Here is a 15451-nt window from a genome sequence, read left to right on the forward strand (position 1 = left end):
AAAAAAAAAAAAAAAAAAAAAAAAAAAAAAAAAAAAAAAAAAAAAAAAAAAAAAAAAAAACTCACTTTCTTATTAGAAGGTTAGTTTCTTATTAAAAGTTAAAAATTGAAAGAAAAAAAAAAATCTCACAATATCCATGCTCACTCTACCATGGTTTATTTTCTAGTTGAACCACATTAGAGTCAGAATATCTATAAATGTAAACAAATTTACTTGGAATCTATGACAAAAATGCTATTATAACGCTTGAAGTTAGATCTTCACTTGCCCATATAATTGTCTCTTTCTGGAAAGAGGTCTTCGTTGATCTCTGCATTATCTTTAATGAAAATATTCTGAACTCCCCTAAATCTTGAGATACAGTTGTTTCTCTCAAACCATAAATTCAAGAAAAAAAATTCTGTTGATGGACTATACACTGTAGGTAAAGGAACATGATGGGAATAAGTGACTGGGACTCATCTTGTACATAGCACATCACACACCAAGTTGGAGATAAAGGGCTTCTCTTTTGAACCTTAGCATTAATATTTGGCAAGACAATTTACCAAATTCACTTTTAACGAAAAGGGTACAATTTAAGGGAGAGGGTACAAATTTGATTTTTCTTTGTTTAAACTAACTAAATTTGTCAAGCTTCCAGCTGATGGAACTAACAATCAGCAAGCCACTTCGTTCAGGTTTTCCCCTTTAATTAGAGTAAACTAGTTGACTAACATATCTATTTGAGCTGATGTAAAGCTGCATAAATCAGCATGAATAATTTCCTTGTTCCACAAACAGTTCCAAGAAGGTAGATCCCAGGAAGTATCTACTTTCCCGGTTCCACAAAGCGTTCCATAGAGCTAAACAATCAACATGGTAAAAACGAGAGTATAAGCTATAATAACCTTCCGGCTCTATACATATAAACACCTCGCCCTTTTCCACCACTCTGCGCCCGGCTCTTGAGAAACAACCTAGCCGCTTCAAGACCGCACCGAGTGAGAGCAGCACCTTCATTCTCCAATTCGATCACAGCTGCATTATATCTCATCAAGGATCCGGACAAAGCCTCAACAGCCCTCACGTAGGACCCCCCAGGCGCGCCGTCGTAAGGGGAAATATCAGACAGGCGAACCCTAGCCAGCGGGCAAGCCATAGTTACAGCAGAATCACCGGCGGATTGGGCCGCCGCAACCGGCACCACTGGTCCGGCAACATGGTCCGATGGAGGAGGAGGCGGCGGAGGAAGCGACTCCCGATGGGAATTGGAGATGTGGGTCGTCAGAGGAGCGAGAGCCAGTGGTGACTGCGCGGCGGCGGCAGCGGCGGCGGCGGCGGGCACGGATGAAGGTGACCTAAGAGATGAAGGCGGAGGACTGATATGGTGAGGTGAAACTGCAGAAGAGGATTGCTGCTGCTGCTGCATTATGATACCTGGAACAATCGATCATGCTGGAATTTCAAACCAGGAATGAGAATCTCTGTCTTCAATTCGAAACTTCATACAGAATTTGATGGATGAACTGTGCAATTGGAGCTTGGAATTGTGTTATGGTGGCACCAGTGGAATTTGAAGCCTTGTTTTCTTGAAGCTGGGTCTCCGCATTTTTTTCCTTATTGGATCTTGACGGATTGACAAATGGAAGGAATTTTGACTCCTTTTGAGAAAATGTTTTAAATAGTGGGAATGAAAAATTAAAGCTAGAGATTTTAGGTTAAATTATCTAATAAAATAACGCCCTTGGGTTTCAAGACTTCATTTTTACTTTTTAGTCTTTAACATTGTTTCACAAACATCCTTTCATGAACTCTTTTTTTGTTTTTTGTTTTTTTTTTTTAACCTTAAGACCGGCATTTTTTAGGGGTTATACCAACAAAACTGCTGTTAATTTAGGATATTGCAATAATATATGAATTATTATAATTCCAAAATAATACATATATTTTTAGTTGATCAACAATATTCTTATCTAAACTCCTTCATTTATTAATCACAAAACCAAATAACATGAATCAATTAAAATGAACAACTTCCGGTTGTTCTGGATTGATTAGTCAAATATGAGTGAACTTATACTTCTTTATATTCAGCTAGATAGATGTCAAAAAGCTTTAAAAAAAAAACATAAAAAGGCAAATCCAAAAGGATTACAAGATAAATAAAATATGACTTCAAACCTAGTACTTGGACCATTAAGAGGTTATTTCCTCGTAGAAGGTGAGTTAGTATTTAGAGGTTTTATAGGTATTTTGTAAAGGTAGAGGGACTTTGTAATGGTTATTTTGCCAAGGTGCTTGAGCAAGGGCACTATTTGAAACTCATTTTGGGTGGGTTCGGGTAGACAAACGAGGGCACGAGGTATGCGTAGGTGGGTAGATGCGCAAGTAGGTGCATTTGCATCGAGTTGGGACAATTGTATTGGACATGCATGGATACTTACTAAAATTATTGAACTCAAACTTTAAAGATACAAAAGTTACATTCTAAATCTAATAAACATTTTGCACTAGTAAGTTTGGATAATGATAATGAAGTAGCCTAGGTTTTTTAAGATATTATGTTACAAATGAAGAGAAGAGATTGAAAGCCATAGTTGAAAAATATTTAGTTGGCCCAAGAAAGAAAATAATTTAAATATTTTATTAATGATGGCGTTAGGTTGCTATTCCCATTTACATCTAAGGGTATGAGTGTGCCTGAAATTATATTTCCAGACCAAAACTCCATTGAATCTCCGAAGAACAAAGCTCTCCACCAACATATAAAGGCTAAATCTTCTCCACCCATTCTCACTTCTAACTTCTTCTACTTTCTCCACTCGCACTACTTTCTCTCCGCCGTTGTCGCCCAACCCACCCAACCAACCGCCCGCTTCTTGCACCCATTTCATCTTCTCTACCACCGCCACGCTTAGTCCCACGCTCATACCCTTCCTTCCGCCCTCCAAACGATTAGAAGCCTTGAACCAAACAAACCCCTCTTTTCTACGCTCATCTCCTTTCTCTCTCTCTGCTCCTCTCTCTGCCACCAACACCACCTCTCTAGCCACGTCCACGGCGACTGTCACGACCGAGCTGGGTTCACTGTTGGGGCTCTCACAACAGAATATCTCTTCCCAGCATTGTTCTAGAGTGAGCGAGTAAAGTGGTGACACTTTCATTTGAGTTTTTATGCTGATTGAGTTCTCCCTCACAAAAACAAACGGGCAGAACCTATTTGAAATTTGATCATACAGGGATCAAAGATTTGAACCATTTGAAGAACCATATTGTATATCAATCCAACAGAAATCAAGGATCAAAGCAGAGAAGGAAAGAAGAGGGATACCATTTCCCGACCACCACAGGGATAGAGCGAGCAGTAAAGATGGGGAAGTTAAAGTCGGGAAGAAGCTCTCTACGACAGGAGTCTAAGCCGAGAGCTTCCTCAAATGGAAGGTTCAAACTCGAGGATGAAGAAGAACGAAGTTTCCATCCTTTGGTTCTCAGAAACTTCGGCGGAACGCCGTCGGGAGCGACGGCCTGAGCGAAGAAACCACCGCCGTGGTAGCGGTGTATCTGAAACTGCTGGTAGATGTCTTTGAAGTTGAAGGGGGATGGGCTGTTGTCGCTCAAAACGTCCCCAAAGCAACAGGATGTTATGTCATCTTCTCTTGAGCATTTGAATGCTTTCCTAAAAGAAAGAAAGAAAGAAAGAAAGAAAGAAAGAAAGAAAGATGGATAGATGGATAGATAGATAGATAGAAGAATAAAAAGTATAGAGAGAAAAGAAAAGGAAAACAGAGTGAGTGAGTGAGTGAGTGACCCTTTATGCTTGCCTCCAGCTTTGATAATGTAATAGCGATTAGAAGAAAGAGGGCGATCAAGAACAGGGAGCAACCAAACTTTGGTGGAGTCAGTAGTTTGTTGATACTGAGAAGAGGTATGAAGAATGGTCAAAATTCTATCCTGTGGAAACGGCGGCTTCTTAATCCTCCTCCGCCTGCAAATCCCCCAACAGTACGAATCTTCAGCCTCCGCTTCTTCATCTTTCACCACAAAAAGCCCCGAAAACGGACCCTCCCCTGCCGGTATGGACAGGCTGCTCGGCGACTTTCTAAACAGGGAAAGAGGGCGAGTCACAAGCATTGTGCTTGAGTAGTGGCACATATGAAGTGGAGAGGCGGGGGTTTTATCGGAGGGCGGGGGTTGTAGTTTCTTATGAATTAAGAAAGGAGGAGGGGGGGTTGGGTGGGTTTTGAGATAAGAAATGGGGAGTTGAGATTTGGGATGATAAAGAAAGAAGGTATAATAATTAAAGGTTGAAGAGGATATGATAAAGAACAGAACACCCACTTAGCTTGTGTTTCGCACTTTTGACGCGGCCGGCCATGTTTGGTTGTTTTAAGCCTCCGTTTGGTTGTTTTAAGCCTCGAGGGGACTTCCTCCGTCTGCCCACTTTAATATACATAAACAGATTTGGACGTACAGAGGTAAAGAAATGGAGATTCGCACAAATGGAGTATGATATAATAATACATTCCAAACCAACCATTTTAGCTTCCAGTGCAGACACCGTGTACGCTTAGGTTTGGTCTTTAAACGTATAATAAACCTTTTAAAATAATAACAATAAAAAAAAAAAGGTAAAAAAGATTATTTCAGAAGGTTTATTATATATTTCTTGATACATTATTATATTACTATAAGATTATTTTAATTCTAAAATTTAAAACATTCAAAACTTATAAAGGGTTAACGATACCGCCAAAATAGATCATTAAAAATGTCGGTAGAGAACGAAGGTAATTTGATTCGAAGAGAAGAAAAGGAGGTAATAAGATAGATTGAGAGCAGAGTCCATAGATGGAGCACAAATTAGGTAGGAGAAAATATATAGTTCAAAGCTCAGCGTCAAGCTCGAGTACCACGTCATGAGGCCCATAGATATTGGCGAACACAACAGCTTTGTGCTGAGGAAGTTCATCGATCTTAGCCGATTCCTCCTCAGTCAATGACCAGTCAAAGATGTCAATGTTCTGTCTCATTCTCTCTCTGTCGAAGCTCTTCGCCACTATGCTCACCCCTTTCTCATAAACCCATCTCAATGCAATCTATAATTTAATTACACAAGATAAATAAATAAATAAATAAATAAACAAATAAATAAATAATTTCATTCACCTGAGCAGTTGTTTTCCCCTTAAGCTTGGCTATTTCAGCTATAACATCAGAATCCACAATTTTATTGTGGCCCCAGAATGTCCCGACGGCACCCAGAGGAGAATAGGCTGTTATATGAATGCCTTTCTGTTTACAAAACTCCCTTAGTTTGTTCTGATGCCAAAGTGGGCTCATCTCCACCTATTCACTTTACCTTCAATCAGATAACTATATGTACATACATGTTTAAGAGGCTACGCAAGGAGGACTTACTTGATTGATCACTGGGGGTATTTTGGCAAAGGAGAGCAGTTCTTGAAGCCTTCTGGGAGAGAAATTACTGACGCCGATGGCTTTGGTGAGGCCCAGCCTTTGGCCTTCTTCCATTCCCTCCCAAACCCCTTTGAGATCCATCGCAAAAATGTCCTCCTTTGCCACTGGGATTCGACGCACTTGAGGATTCAGCTTCAATGGCATGTGGATCAGATACATATCCACATACTCCAATCCCAAGTTCCTGTTGTTTTGTTTCGCCCAAGTTATTTGCATGCATCTGCATAAACACAAAGAAAGGGACGGCATCATTTCTTACCTGAGGCTGCCCCTAATCCCATCAACAACAACAGGCGGATCAGCAAAACCACAAGACAGCTTGGAGGTAATGAACAGCTCGTCTCTGGACTTTATAAGTCCAGCCTCCAACGCCTCCCTGATCCCCGCCCCAAGTGGTTTCTCCGTCCCGTACGAATAGGACGTGTCGAAATGACGATACCCGGCCCGGATCGCCTCCACGATGGCCGTTCTCGTTGCCTCTGGTCCCACTGCCGACATTGTCCCCATCCCCATCACCGGAATCAACTGCCCGTTGCTCAAACTTGCCATCGGAACCGTTGCCATTTCTAGCGACGCTTTGTGAAGCCACCTCCTCTTCACCTCATTTTATACTCAACATCTAAGGCATAAGGAATAAATAAATAATTGTATTAATATTTTCATAACTATTGATGAGGTATAGAAGAGGGTTGAATTTGATCGAGTATGATATAAATTTATAATATCATTCTATTAGGTTTGATTAACTCTAGTTAATTATTAAAAGGTCAACAAAAGCAAACTCTAGTTAATTTCCTACTTTAAGTAAGATTATCATTCATTGATAATATTATATTACATTATACAGGTAGGATAATAGGCTGGCAGTTAGCCGGAAGAACCGATATTTTTTCATTTTGTATTATCGTGAATGGACCAACAAAATAGCTTACTATTTCTTTCTTTGGGGAGCGGCAAACAAATATAAATATAAATCTGAATAATAAATTAGAACATATATGGCAAGAAAGTAAGAACAAAATATATATATATATATATATATATATATAAATAAATAAATTTGAAAAAAATGCATCAGCTTTGGGTTGTTTAGAGTTTAAAGATATAAATGTTAATAAATGGTTTTTTGTTGAAGTTGATAGATGAAGTAGATTTTGGTTCTTCCGTCTTTCCAAGTCTCTTAATTTATTTGTGTGTAGACAAATTTGGTTTAAACTTATATGATAAGAAACAAAAATAAATAATGGTGGTTGTTGCATGCACCTCCTTCTCTCTCCATGGTAACACCTTGCACTAAAATTATGACCAAAACTTTAGAATACAAATTTGTCTTCATATCTCTTGCTACGTGTACACATTATCTATTTATCATAATTTAGTTATATACGGTCTTCACCATCCAACACAACACAGTTTTTTAGTATATTTTATCCTCATTCACTTTAATTTTAAACTTTTTATAATTGATCTATCAAAAAGAGGTATAATGATTATTAATTATTTTTAAATATTTTTTTATCCTCATATTCCCAAGATCCGCAGGATGTGGTCTTGGGTTATGTTGTAAGTAATCATTTGAATTTGATTTTTTAAAGTGGGTTTGTAATTAATTAGGTACTTAATAGTTTATTATTAATAACTTCGTATTTAAGGGTTTGGTGGCATTAGTAATGTATTATTTAAAAACATAATTGAGACGTTGAGAAGGACAATCTTAAATCTTAATCCTTTGAGCAAAGAAGTATGCATCTTAATAAATTTCTTTCTGTTTTCATTCATATAAAGTTTGGTAAACTTTGTGTTTCATTTCAATCTATTTTTATCTCCAAATCCATATGTCGCGATGACTCATGAGGCATATTAACTTTGGAAATCGAAGCAGGACAAGAAAACTGGTTGGACCGGTTTGGTTCAACTAAACCACTCCTTCAACCAACTAAACCACCCTTGATGAATTCTTCACCGTTTTTATTAAGGGCTCAAGGGCATAAGAGACATTTCCCCCCATCCTCTTTCGATGCTGCCCTAATTCCCGGTGTATAAACTTGTTGGAACTGGAAGACCGTAATTTCTGCTTCATTTTCTGGGCTTCTCACAAATGAACATTTTGAAGCATCCAATTATCAGCAGGCGAGGATTCAGATATGGTGGAGGTACTGTATGTTCATTTCTAATTTTGAGACTCTGGTTTTTGGATTCTCGTTCAAATGTTAGGCGCACATTCGTTTCTGTTCCCCCTTTTTCTTTTCTGCTTACCTCATGTATTTGCTTGATCAACTTTTTTGGATTACAATGGTTTCAAAATAGAGTGAGGGGTTGGAGTAAGTAAATATTAGTTTTTTCCACTAAATTTACGAAGTGGGCTTCCTCTGTCCAGTCATTATGATGATTCAGTAGTCAAAATTGTTCAAATCCAGCAGAAGGATAGTTAATATGCTCCAAATGACTATGGAGAAACAATATTTTTTCTCTGGCTTCTTGATAAGTTCTACATTCTGCTGAGCCTTTTTTTTTTTAGACTAAGAATTTAAGTAGTGAAAGAAAGCTCCTCCCGCTTGAATTAGCATCTCAGCTTGTTGCTGATGAACCATCTGTACATTGTAGCATTGCAAAGTTCGTTCATTCATTCATCGCAAGACGCAGTGCTGGAAGTTTGTTCTCGAGAGCAAGAAGTAGTGATTGCTTTAGGAAGCAATGTGGGTGATAGACTGCAGAATTTCAACGGAGCTTTGCGGTTGTTGAAAAAGGCAGGGATACACATTACAAGACATGCTTGTTTGTATGAGACAGCACCTGCTTATGTCACTAATCAACCTCAATTTCTCAACTCCGCTGTTAGAGCTGTCACAAAGCTTGGACCACATGAACTACTGAGTGCAGTTAAGAACATAGAGAAACAGCTGGGTCGTACTGCTGGTATACGCTACGGCCCGAGGCCGATTGACTTGGATATCTTGTTGTATGGAAGATATAAAGTACACTCAGATACCCTCACTGTCCCTCATGAAAGAATCTGGGAAAGGCCATTTGTGCTGGCTCCTTTAATTGATTTGCTGGGTTCAGATGTTGACACCGATGATGTTGCTTGCTGGCATTCTTTAGCTGCTGATCGTGGCGGTCTTTTTGAGTTATGGGAGAAAATGGGTGGTGAATCTCTTATTGGTAAAGAAGGAATGAGAAGGGTTTTGCCCATTGGAAACAACTTATGGGATTGGTCCTGCAAGACTTCCATCATGGGAGTTCTTAATTTGACACCTGACAGTTTTAGCGATGGTGGCAAGTTTCAACCTATTGAAGCTGCAGTTTCTCAGGTGCGTTCGATGGTTTCAGATGGTGCTGATATGATTGACATTGGTGCTCAGTCAACACGGCCCATGGCACCTATGATTTCTGTTGAAGAAGAATTGGATAGATTAGTTCCCGTTTTGGAAGCTGTTACAGGAATGCCAGAGATGAGTGGAAAGCTCATATCAGTGGATACGTTTTATTCAGAAGTCGCTTTGGAAGCTGTAAAGAGAGGGGCTCATATTGTAAATGACGTATCAGCGGGCCAGTTGGATCCTCAAATGCATAGGGTTGTTGCTCAGCTTAAGGTGCCTTATATTGCAATGCACATGAGAGGAGATCCATCTACAATGCAAAACAATGAGAATTTACAGTATGATGATGTTTGCAATGACATTGCCTCTGAGCTACACTCTAGGATTAGAGATGCAGAATTATCAGGCATCCCAGCTTGGAGGATAATTGTTGATCCTGGGATTGGATTCTCGAAGAACACAAAGCAAAACCTGGAAATTCTAGGAGGCGTACCAAAGATTCGAGCAGAAATTGCAAGGAGAAGTTTGGGATTGTCTCATGCTCCCATGTTGATTGGACCTTCGAGAAAGAAATTTCTCGGTGAAGTATGTTCGCAACCGATTGCAACGAAGCGAGATCCCGCTACAGTTGCTGCAGTTACCATAGGGGTTCTCGGTGGTGCAAACATAGCTAGAGTACATAACGTAAGAGATAATGTGGATGCAGTGAGGCTTTGTGATGCAATGCTGAAGGAGGAAACAAGCTGAAGCATGATTGTTTCTCGTTACACATCCTTTTCATTCTCATTTTTTTAATCAAATTATTATTTTTGGATAATTTGGTACACCGCTCGTGCTTTTACTGCTAGCGTCATAAGGAATAAAATGAGTTACTCGATGCCCCCTTGAATAGTATTGTCTCAAGTTATTGGTTGTCATTGATCCATCGGAAGATTGTCTGTCTCTCACTAGTGCCCCTAGGAGTATTTGTTTTCAAGGTTGCCTTTAAATATCATTTGAGTAATCAGCATAAGTATTGGCACTCTAAATGTCTGTTGGAATATTATTATCTGAAAACTTAACCAACAAATACAATGACATCCATTCAAAGTAATGGAAGAACTAATATAAAGAGATTAGAGAGAGAGAGTATACACAACTTAGTTCCTCCTTTCTTTGGTAAAAGGGAATTATCTGGTAACTGGCGAAGCATGTAAAAATACCTGATAATTTCAAGAGGCCTAGAAAGTGATCAAGTCAGGTAAGTCTTGTTTATGTACTGGTTTAGAAACAAGGCTCAAATGGGAAGAAGAACAGCTTGCAAAAGGGGTTTGTAAAGTGGTTGATGAACAACAATCTGCATCAAATCTCTCCCATTTGTCTGTAATCACAGTCTTCAACCCCCTCTTTGATCCATTTCTAAGCTCACTCCTCATCTCTCCGCCATTATCTTTCCCATGAAAATTAACGCTTCCGTTGATAATTTTCTCAAGATCTTTGATATCTTCTTCTGGGATCTTCTCCAATTTTAGGCTCTGAGATGCATTCAAAACACCCATTTCTCTACATATCTCAAAGTATTGAGTCAAATCTTCTACGTGCGTTGCTGCTTTTTTGACGACTTGAAGTGCCAATGATGCTTCGGGTTTCCCTGGTGTCTCGTAAATGTCCAACAGAACTTGAGCAATTCCGTTGCAGATTTGGCTGTAAACGTCAAAAATCTCAAAGATGAGATTGTTCATGGCCTCCAAAACTAAGCCCCCCTGTTAGAATGTGATGAATGAAAAAGATTAATTTACCACATTTTTGTGTGGTTGATAGATTAATATGGCATAATTGGAAGAAGGGGTGAAATCAAAGAATTGAACGCACCTTCATATCCTCATCCAAGGGTCGAACTTGAAGCAACATATCCAACATGGACTGCCAAGTTTGAATCTTAATCAACTCATCCAACAATAGGGGCTTCAACTCTTTCTTCACATTCTTGGCTTCAGAAGAAATGAGCGAGGACTTCTGATCCAGATATGCGTAATAGCTTCTGACGAAGGCGTTATAACCCCAAGTCTTGGATGAATTGGAATGGGCATCTTCGAAGGCAGAGAGATCGAAAGGCAGACGGCCCATGCGCTGGACGGAGGGAATTTGGCAACAAAAAACGCCATGGATGAGCATAAGACCCTTTAGAGCGACAACCCAGCTTCGTGTCTTCTCCATACGGGAGGAGAGGCCCAAGGCGAGAGGCTTGAGGTAGACGGGAGAGGTTCGGATCCATTGAAAGACGCGGCGGGCATTGGTGTAGTCTATTTTAGCACCGTCATGGCTGGTGGCTCGGATGATGGCAGCCTCGAGGTCGGGGTGGCGGTAGGGCGTGCGGGGTGAAAGGGTGGCCAGCCAAATGCTGCTTCGGTCCTTGATTGCTCCGGCAGTCCTGCGCCATAGCTTCATCATCTGGGCGAGGAGACAGCAGTGGCGGCAAAGGGGAGGGGGGTTCGGATGTAATTTTGAAGGAAGGAATTGCTATTTTAGTTGTGGGTTTGGGGGTGAAGAAGCGTTCAACGCAGGAATAATGAATGGTTGGGGGTATTGGATTGGACGTGCATGCGGGAAAATAGATACTAATAATAACAATAATCATAATTTCTTTCCTCACAAACCTCCCATTTGATAATATCTTTTTTTATCGATAATCCTTATCCTTTATTATAAATTCCTTTTTTTGATGTGGAGAGGAAAACACAAACATTTAGGTTATGGTATTGTTGTTGTGTTGTACCTAGCTATTTGAAAGTATAGCAGAGACGACACAAATAAAAGAGAATTGGTTCCTATATAGTAGTTGAGCATTGTCCCTTCATTGTTGCTGATAGCGAAGCAACCGCCTCTCCCACTGTCAAGTACACATTATTCGGCCTCAAAATCTCTCCATTTTCATCTGCTTTTTGCAACTTTTCCAACACTTCACCCAATGGATTCACCAACACCAGCTGTGTGAATGGAAGAGAGATTATATATATATACACTATGAAAAGTAGCGAAGTGAGGAAGATGAAGTAGTGAATGTACTTGCCTCAACATCCTTCTTTTCCAATGCTCTTCTTAGATCCTTGAAGAGCAGGACTCCACTGGTGTCTATACCACTCACGGCTGCAACAACAATTTACAATTTAATTTTACATCATCCACCTCCATATTCTTCAACACAAAATAGAATTACTTAGCTCACCTGACAGTTCTAAAACAACAAACTGCAGGCCACCGCCCTCCTTCTTCACATCATCCTCAGCTTCATACTCTTCTATCCATCTCAAAATCCTTCAAACCAAAGGGCCAAATGAAGAGATGAGTATTAATATATATATACATATAGGCTTCCTTCCTTCCTTCCTTCCTTCCTTAACATAGGATTTGAATGTGAGTGCTTATAAGAAGGAACCTTTCGTTGAGATATGTAGCGTTGGCAAAGTTGATTGGAGCTTCAATGCCCAAGATGAGGAAACCTGGGACGCTCGTTGCATCCTTGTAATGGTGAAGGTTTCTGTATATGTCTGTTCCAGGTATGTTCCCCAACATCACTGTTTTTGGCCTTGTGATTTGCAGGATGATTTTGAAAATGGATATGCCAACCTGATCGATCATCCAGACCCCAAATGGATTTTAGATAGATATCAATTTTTGTTTTTTTGTATTATATTTACGCAAGTGAGTGAGTTTTAAGAGAAGGGTGAAAGAGGAGAAGTTACAGCAATGGCGAGACCGTGTTGAACAGAGATGAGAATGACGCCGAAGAAGGCACAGAGCATGACAACAAAGTCGAACTTATCCACCTTCCAAATGGCGTAGGCGGCGGGGACGTCGATAAGCCCAATAACGGCGGTGACGATGATGGCGGCCAGCACCAGATTGGGCGTGTACTGAAATAGAGGCATCAGAAACAGGAGCGTGACCATTATTGTGACGGACATTATGATGTTAGACACCGCGGTTTTGGCCCCCGCGTTATGGTTCACCGCGGACCTGGAGAAGGCGCCTACAAATGAAATGCAACCACCCGAGTTGATTCCACTCCATACCATTCCATTCCATTCCATTAAAGAAAACAAAGTGGAGACTTAGGGATAAAACAAACCTGTGGTGACATAGCAAGAAGTGAAAGAGCCGAGGACGTTCATGAGGCCGATGGCGATCATTTCCTTGTTGCCGTCCACGCGGTAGTCTTTTATAGCTGCAAATGTCCGACCCACGGCTATTCCTTCCTGCATATATGTATATATATAATTTTTTTAAGGGAAGGAGAAAATGAAACAATGATTGCGGGAAGCGAATGTTGTAAGGTGCAGACCGTGAGCGAGATGATGCCAGTGACGAGGCCAGTCTTAATAACAAGGGGGAGATGGGAGTGTTGGAAACGGAGCATGTTCCATGAAGGTGGGTTCAAGCCTTGTTGCAATTTCCCAATCTGTCCCATTTCGCAATTATTACTATTATGATAATACACAATTTCCCATTTCCCATTTCCCAATTAAGTTTTTCCAACTCCAACTTACCGTGCTGATGCCATGACCATCGGCCTTGAATGCAAACACCAGTATGGTTGAAAGAATGACAGACACTAGAGGAGCTCCGGCTGATATCCAGAACAGCTTCGGCTTTCTTATGCTCTATATATAATTAATTTGATTTTTCGTTAAATAATACAAGGAGGAGATTATTAGTAAAGGATTAAGAAAGGAGGAGAGAGAAAAGTACAATGTGTCTTGTGATTAGAAGGAAGAGAAGGAAACAAAAGCCCATCAGTATAGTCTGCCACGACCACTGCACACAAAGACCAACGAACGAACAAACAAAACAAGACAAAACAAAAGGTCACCAACTTTTTCATTATTATTTATTTAATTCTTCTTTTGCTTTTTGCTGTCTAATAATTATTTATTTAATGAGTGTTAAGCTTTTACATGTGATCCATGTACATATGTTGGTTGTCTCTACTCATGTCTGCGTTCTCTTATATTCTGTTTTTTTTTTTTAAAGAAAAAAGAAAAAAGATTTATACCTCGCGAGTGTGATGAAAAACTGAGGTCAAAACAGGAAGCAAACCCATCTGTTTGGTGAAATGGGTAATTCCAAGCAAGCCTTTAAGCTGCTGCAGAGACACAATAATGGCCGCCCCCGCCATGAATCCAATCAAAGTCGCCTTGGACAGAAAATCGATTATGAACCCAAGTCTGCATGCCAAAAAAAGTAGTAGATTTATGTAATTAAAATAATAATAATAATAATAATAATTGGATTAATTAAGAAGCCCGCATGTGTATTATTTTTGGGGTGACCTTAGGAAGCCGAGGGAGGCCTGGAAGAGGCCGGCGAAGAAGGTGGAGGTGAAGGCGAGTTGGAGAAAGAGTATGGGATCTTTGAGGGGGGACACTTCTTGCCTCAGCATGGATCCCAGTATTAGCGATGCTATTGATACAGGCCCAACCGCCAGGTCTCTTGAGCTTCCAAGAACAGCATACACCAGTGGTGGAACAAAGCTTGAATCTTCCATTAAAATTTAACCACAAATACATGCTTCAAATCTCTACTTGCAACAAACATGTTGTGATGGAAAAAAAACACAAAGAGGAGAAAAGAAAACACTCACAAAGCCCAACAATGGGAGGCAGATTAGCAAGCTTAGCATAGCTAATACCCTGAAAACAAAACGAAACAAAAATAACCCATTAATAAACCTTATAACCAAGCTTATTATCTTGATCCAAACTCACACCTGAGGGATGGCCAAGCTTGCAATGGTGAGGCCAGCAACAACATCAGATTTGAAGAGCCTGAGATTATAATGAGGCCCCCATTCAAGAATCGGGAAAATATACTGAGCTCCGATCACCCATTTCCTCGCCGGAGACTGCCCTTTGAACTGCCGAAGAGGGTCATCCGGAAAAAACGTCTCCTTCAGCCGGTTGCCTAGCCTCTGCAACCCGCTTCTGTGCGGAGGGGGAACCACGGGATGAACTATGTCCACACAGTGCTCCGCCGCCGGACCACTCCTGGCATTGCTATTGCTATTGCTCTTGCTATTGCTATTATTATTACTGTTGTCGGGGTCGCCCATTTTGGACTCGCTCATAATAATTCAGCCTTAGGTAGGTTCCTTGTTTCAGAAGAATGGGGGGTTGCCTTGCCTTGGCTTTATATTACCCTACTTTATTCATATATATATATATATAGATGATTGGTTTTTTTTGGGGGCTCCGACCTTATCACAATTGAATCATTGGTCAGAATGTGATGTGATGCACTACTTTTCTTCAACTAATAATGGACTTTCAATTTATCCTCCTCCTCCTCTATAAGAGATTCTACTCTTATGTTCGATCAATCAATTTTATTTGGTTTGGAGTATACTACGTACTAAGTTACGGATCAATAGAGTTTACCTCCTTTACTAAAAGTTAGTCACGCATGTAATAGGTTGTTCCAAATGTCAATTGTCTGAACAAGATTAGATAAAATGAGAAAAAGAATAATAGGGTATCTAGATTCTCTATTTCTAGTCTTCTTATTTAATGTAATAAAGGGAAAAAAATATTATTACTTCTACCATTGTAGTAGCAAATATTATACATAAATGAGTATGATTTCATTGTCAAAAAAAAAAAAAAAAAAAAAAAAAAAAAAAAAAAAAAAAAAACTTT

At 39.9% G+C, this 15451-nt stretch overlaps 6 protein-coding genes across 7 annotated transcripts in view; 1 reads left to right on the top strand and 5 right to left on the bottom strand.

Moving 5' to 3' along the window:
• Positions 1-1643, bottom strand: part of LOC111487410 — a 12190-nt gene extending 10547 nt beyond the window's left edge. Inside the window, exon 1 of the mRNA XM_023134805.1 lies at positions 891-1643. Within this exon, the coding sequence (XP_022990573.1) occupies positions 891-1411 (521 nt within the window). The 5' untranslated portion in view covers positions 1412-1643. The remainder of the gene's footprint in view (positions 1-890) is intronic.
• Positions 1644-2598: 955 nt separating this feature from the next.
• LOC111487427 lies at positions 2599-4462 on the bottom strand. Its single transcript, XM_023134829.1, has 3 exons — positions 3791-4462; positions 3314-3658; positions 2599-3198 (listed from the first exon to the last, which is right to left on the bottom strand). The coding sequence occupies exons 1-3, from the start codon at positions 4132-4134 to the stop codon at positions 2649-2651; spliced, it is 1239 nt and encodes a 412-aa protein (XP_022990597.1). The 5' UTR covers positions 4135-4462; the 3' UTR covers positions 2599-2648.
• A 311-nt stretch (positions 4463-4773) lies between these two features.
• LOC111487459 (D-galacturonate reductase-like) lies at positions 4774-6152 on the bottom strand. The gene is made up of 4 exons (XM_023134870.1): positions 5720-6152; positions 5401-5644; positions 5149-5328; positions 4774-5078 (listed from the first exon to the last, which is right to left on the bottom strand). Exons 1-4 carry the CDS (start codon positions 6022-6024, stop codon positions 4866-4868), a joined length of 942 nt encoding a protein of 313 aa, XP_022990638.1. The 5' UTR covers positions 6025-6152; the 3' UTR covers positions 4774-4865.
• Positions 6153-7459: 1307 nt separating this feature from the next.
• LOC111487416 (folate synthesis bifunctional protein, mitochondrial-like) lies at positions 7460-9701 on the top strand. Its single transcript, XM_023134817.1, has 2 exons — positions 7460-7613; positions 8065-9701. The coding sequence occupies exons 1-2, from the start codon at positions 7559-7561 to the stop codon at positions 9525-9527; spliced, it is 1518 nt and encodes a 505-aa protein (XP_022990585.1). The 5' UTR covers positions 7460-7558; the 3' UTR covers positions 9528-9701.
• A 94-nt stretch (positions 9702-9795) lies between these two features.
• On the bottom strand, positions 9796-11400 carry LOC111487438 (putative clathrin assembly protein At1g25240). The gene is made up of 2 exons (XM_023134839.1): positions 10632-11400; positions 9796-10522 (listed from the first exon to the last, which is right to left on the bottom strand). Exons 1-2 carry the CDS (start codon positions 11208-11210, stop codon positions 10001-10003), a joined length of 1101 nt encoding a protein of 366 aa, XP_022990607.1. The 5' UTR covers positions 11211-11400; the 3' UTR covers positions 9796-10000.
• A 100-nt stretch (positions 11401-11500) lies between these two features.
• LOC111487399 (probable sulfate transporter 3.3) lies at positions 11501-14954 on the bottom strand. Of its 2 annotated transcripts, none has more exons than XM_023134789.1 (13): positions 14527-14953; positions 14401-14449; positions 14090-14297; positions 13813-13984; positions 13509-13574; positions 13307-13420; positions 13102-13218; positions 12889-13015; positions 12503-12789; positions 12196-12386; positions 11986-12074; positions 11830-11906; positions 11501-11746 (listed from the first exon to the last, which is right to left on the bottom strand). In XM_023134789.1, exons 1-13 carry the CDS (start codon positions 14881-14883, stop codon positions 11588-11590), a joined length of 2013 nt encoding a protein of 670 aa, XP_022990557.1. In that variant the 5' UTR covers positions 14884-14953; the 3' UTR covers positions 11501-11587. The 2 variants fall into 2 exon arrangements, 1 of the variants encoding a protein (XP_022990557.1); XR_002719066.1 differs by having other exon boundaries at positions 11670-11746; positions 12517-12789; positions 14527-14954.
• Between the last annotated feature and the right edge of the window lie 497 nt (positions 14955-15451).

The sequence above is a fragment of the Cucurbita maxima genome, unplaced genomic scaffold (genome assembly GCF_002738345.1).
Source record: "Cucurbita maxima cultivar Rimu unplaced genomic scaffold, Cmax_1.0 Cma_Scf00001, whole genome shotgun sequence".
In the NCBI taxonomy this organism is placed as follows: Eukaryota; Viridiplantae; Streptophyta; class Magnoliopsida; order Cucurbitales; family Cucurbitaceae; genus Cucurbita; species Cucurbita maxima.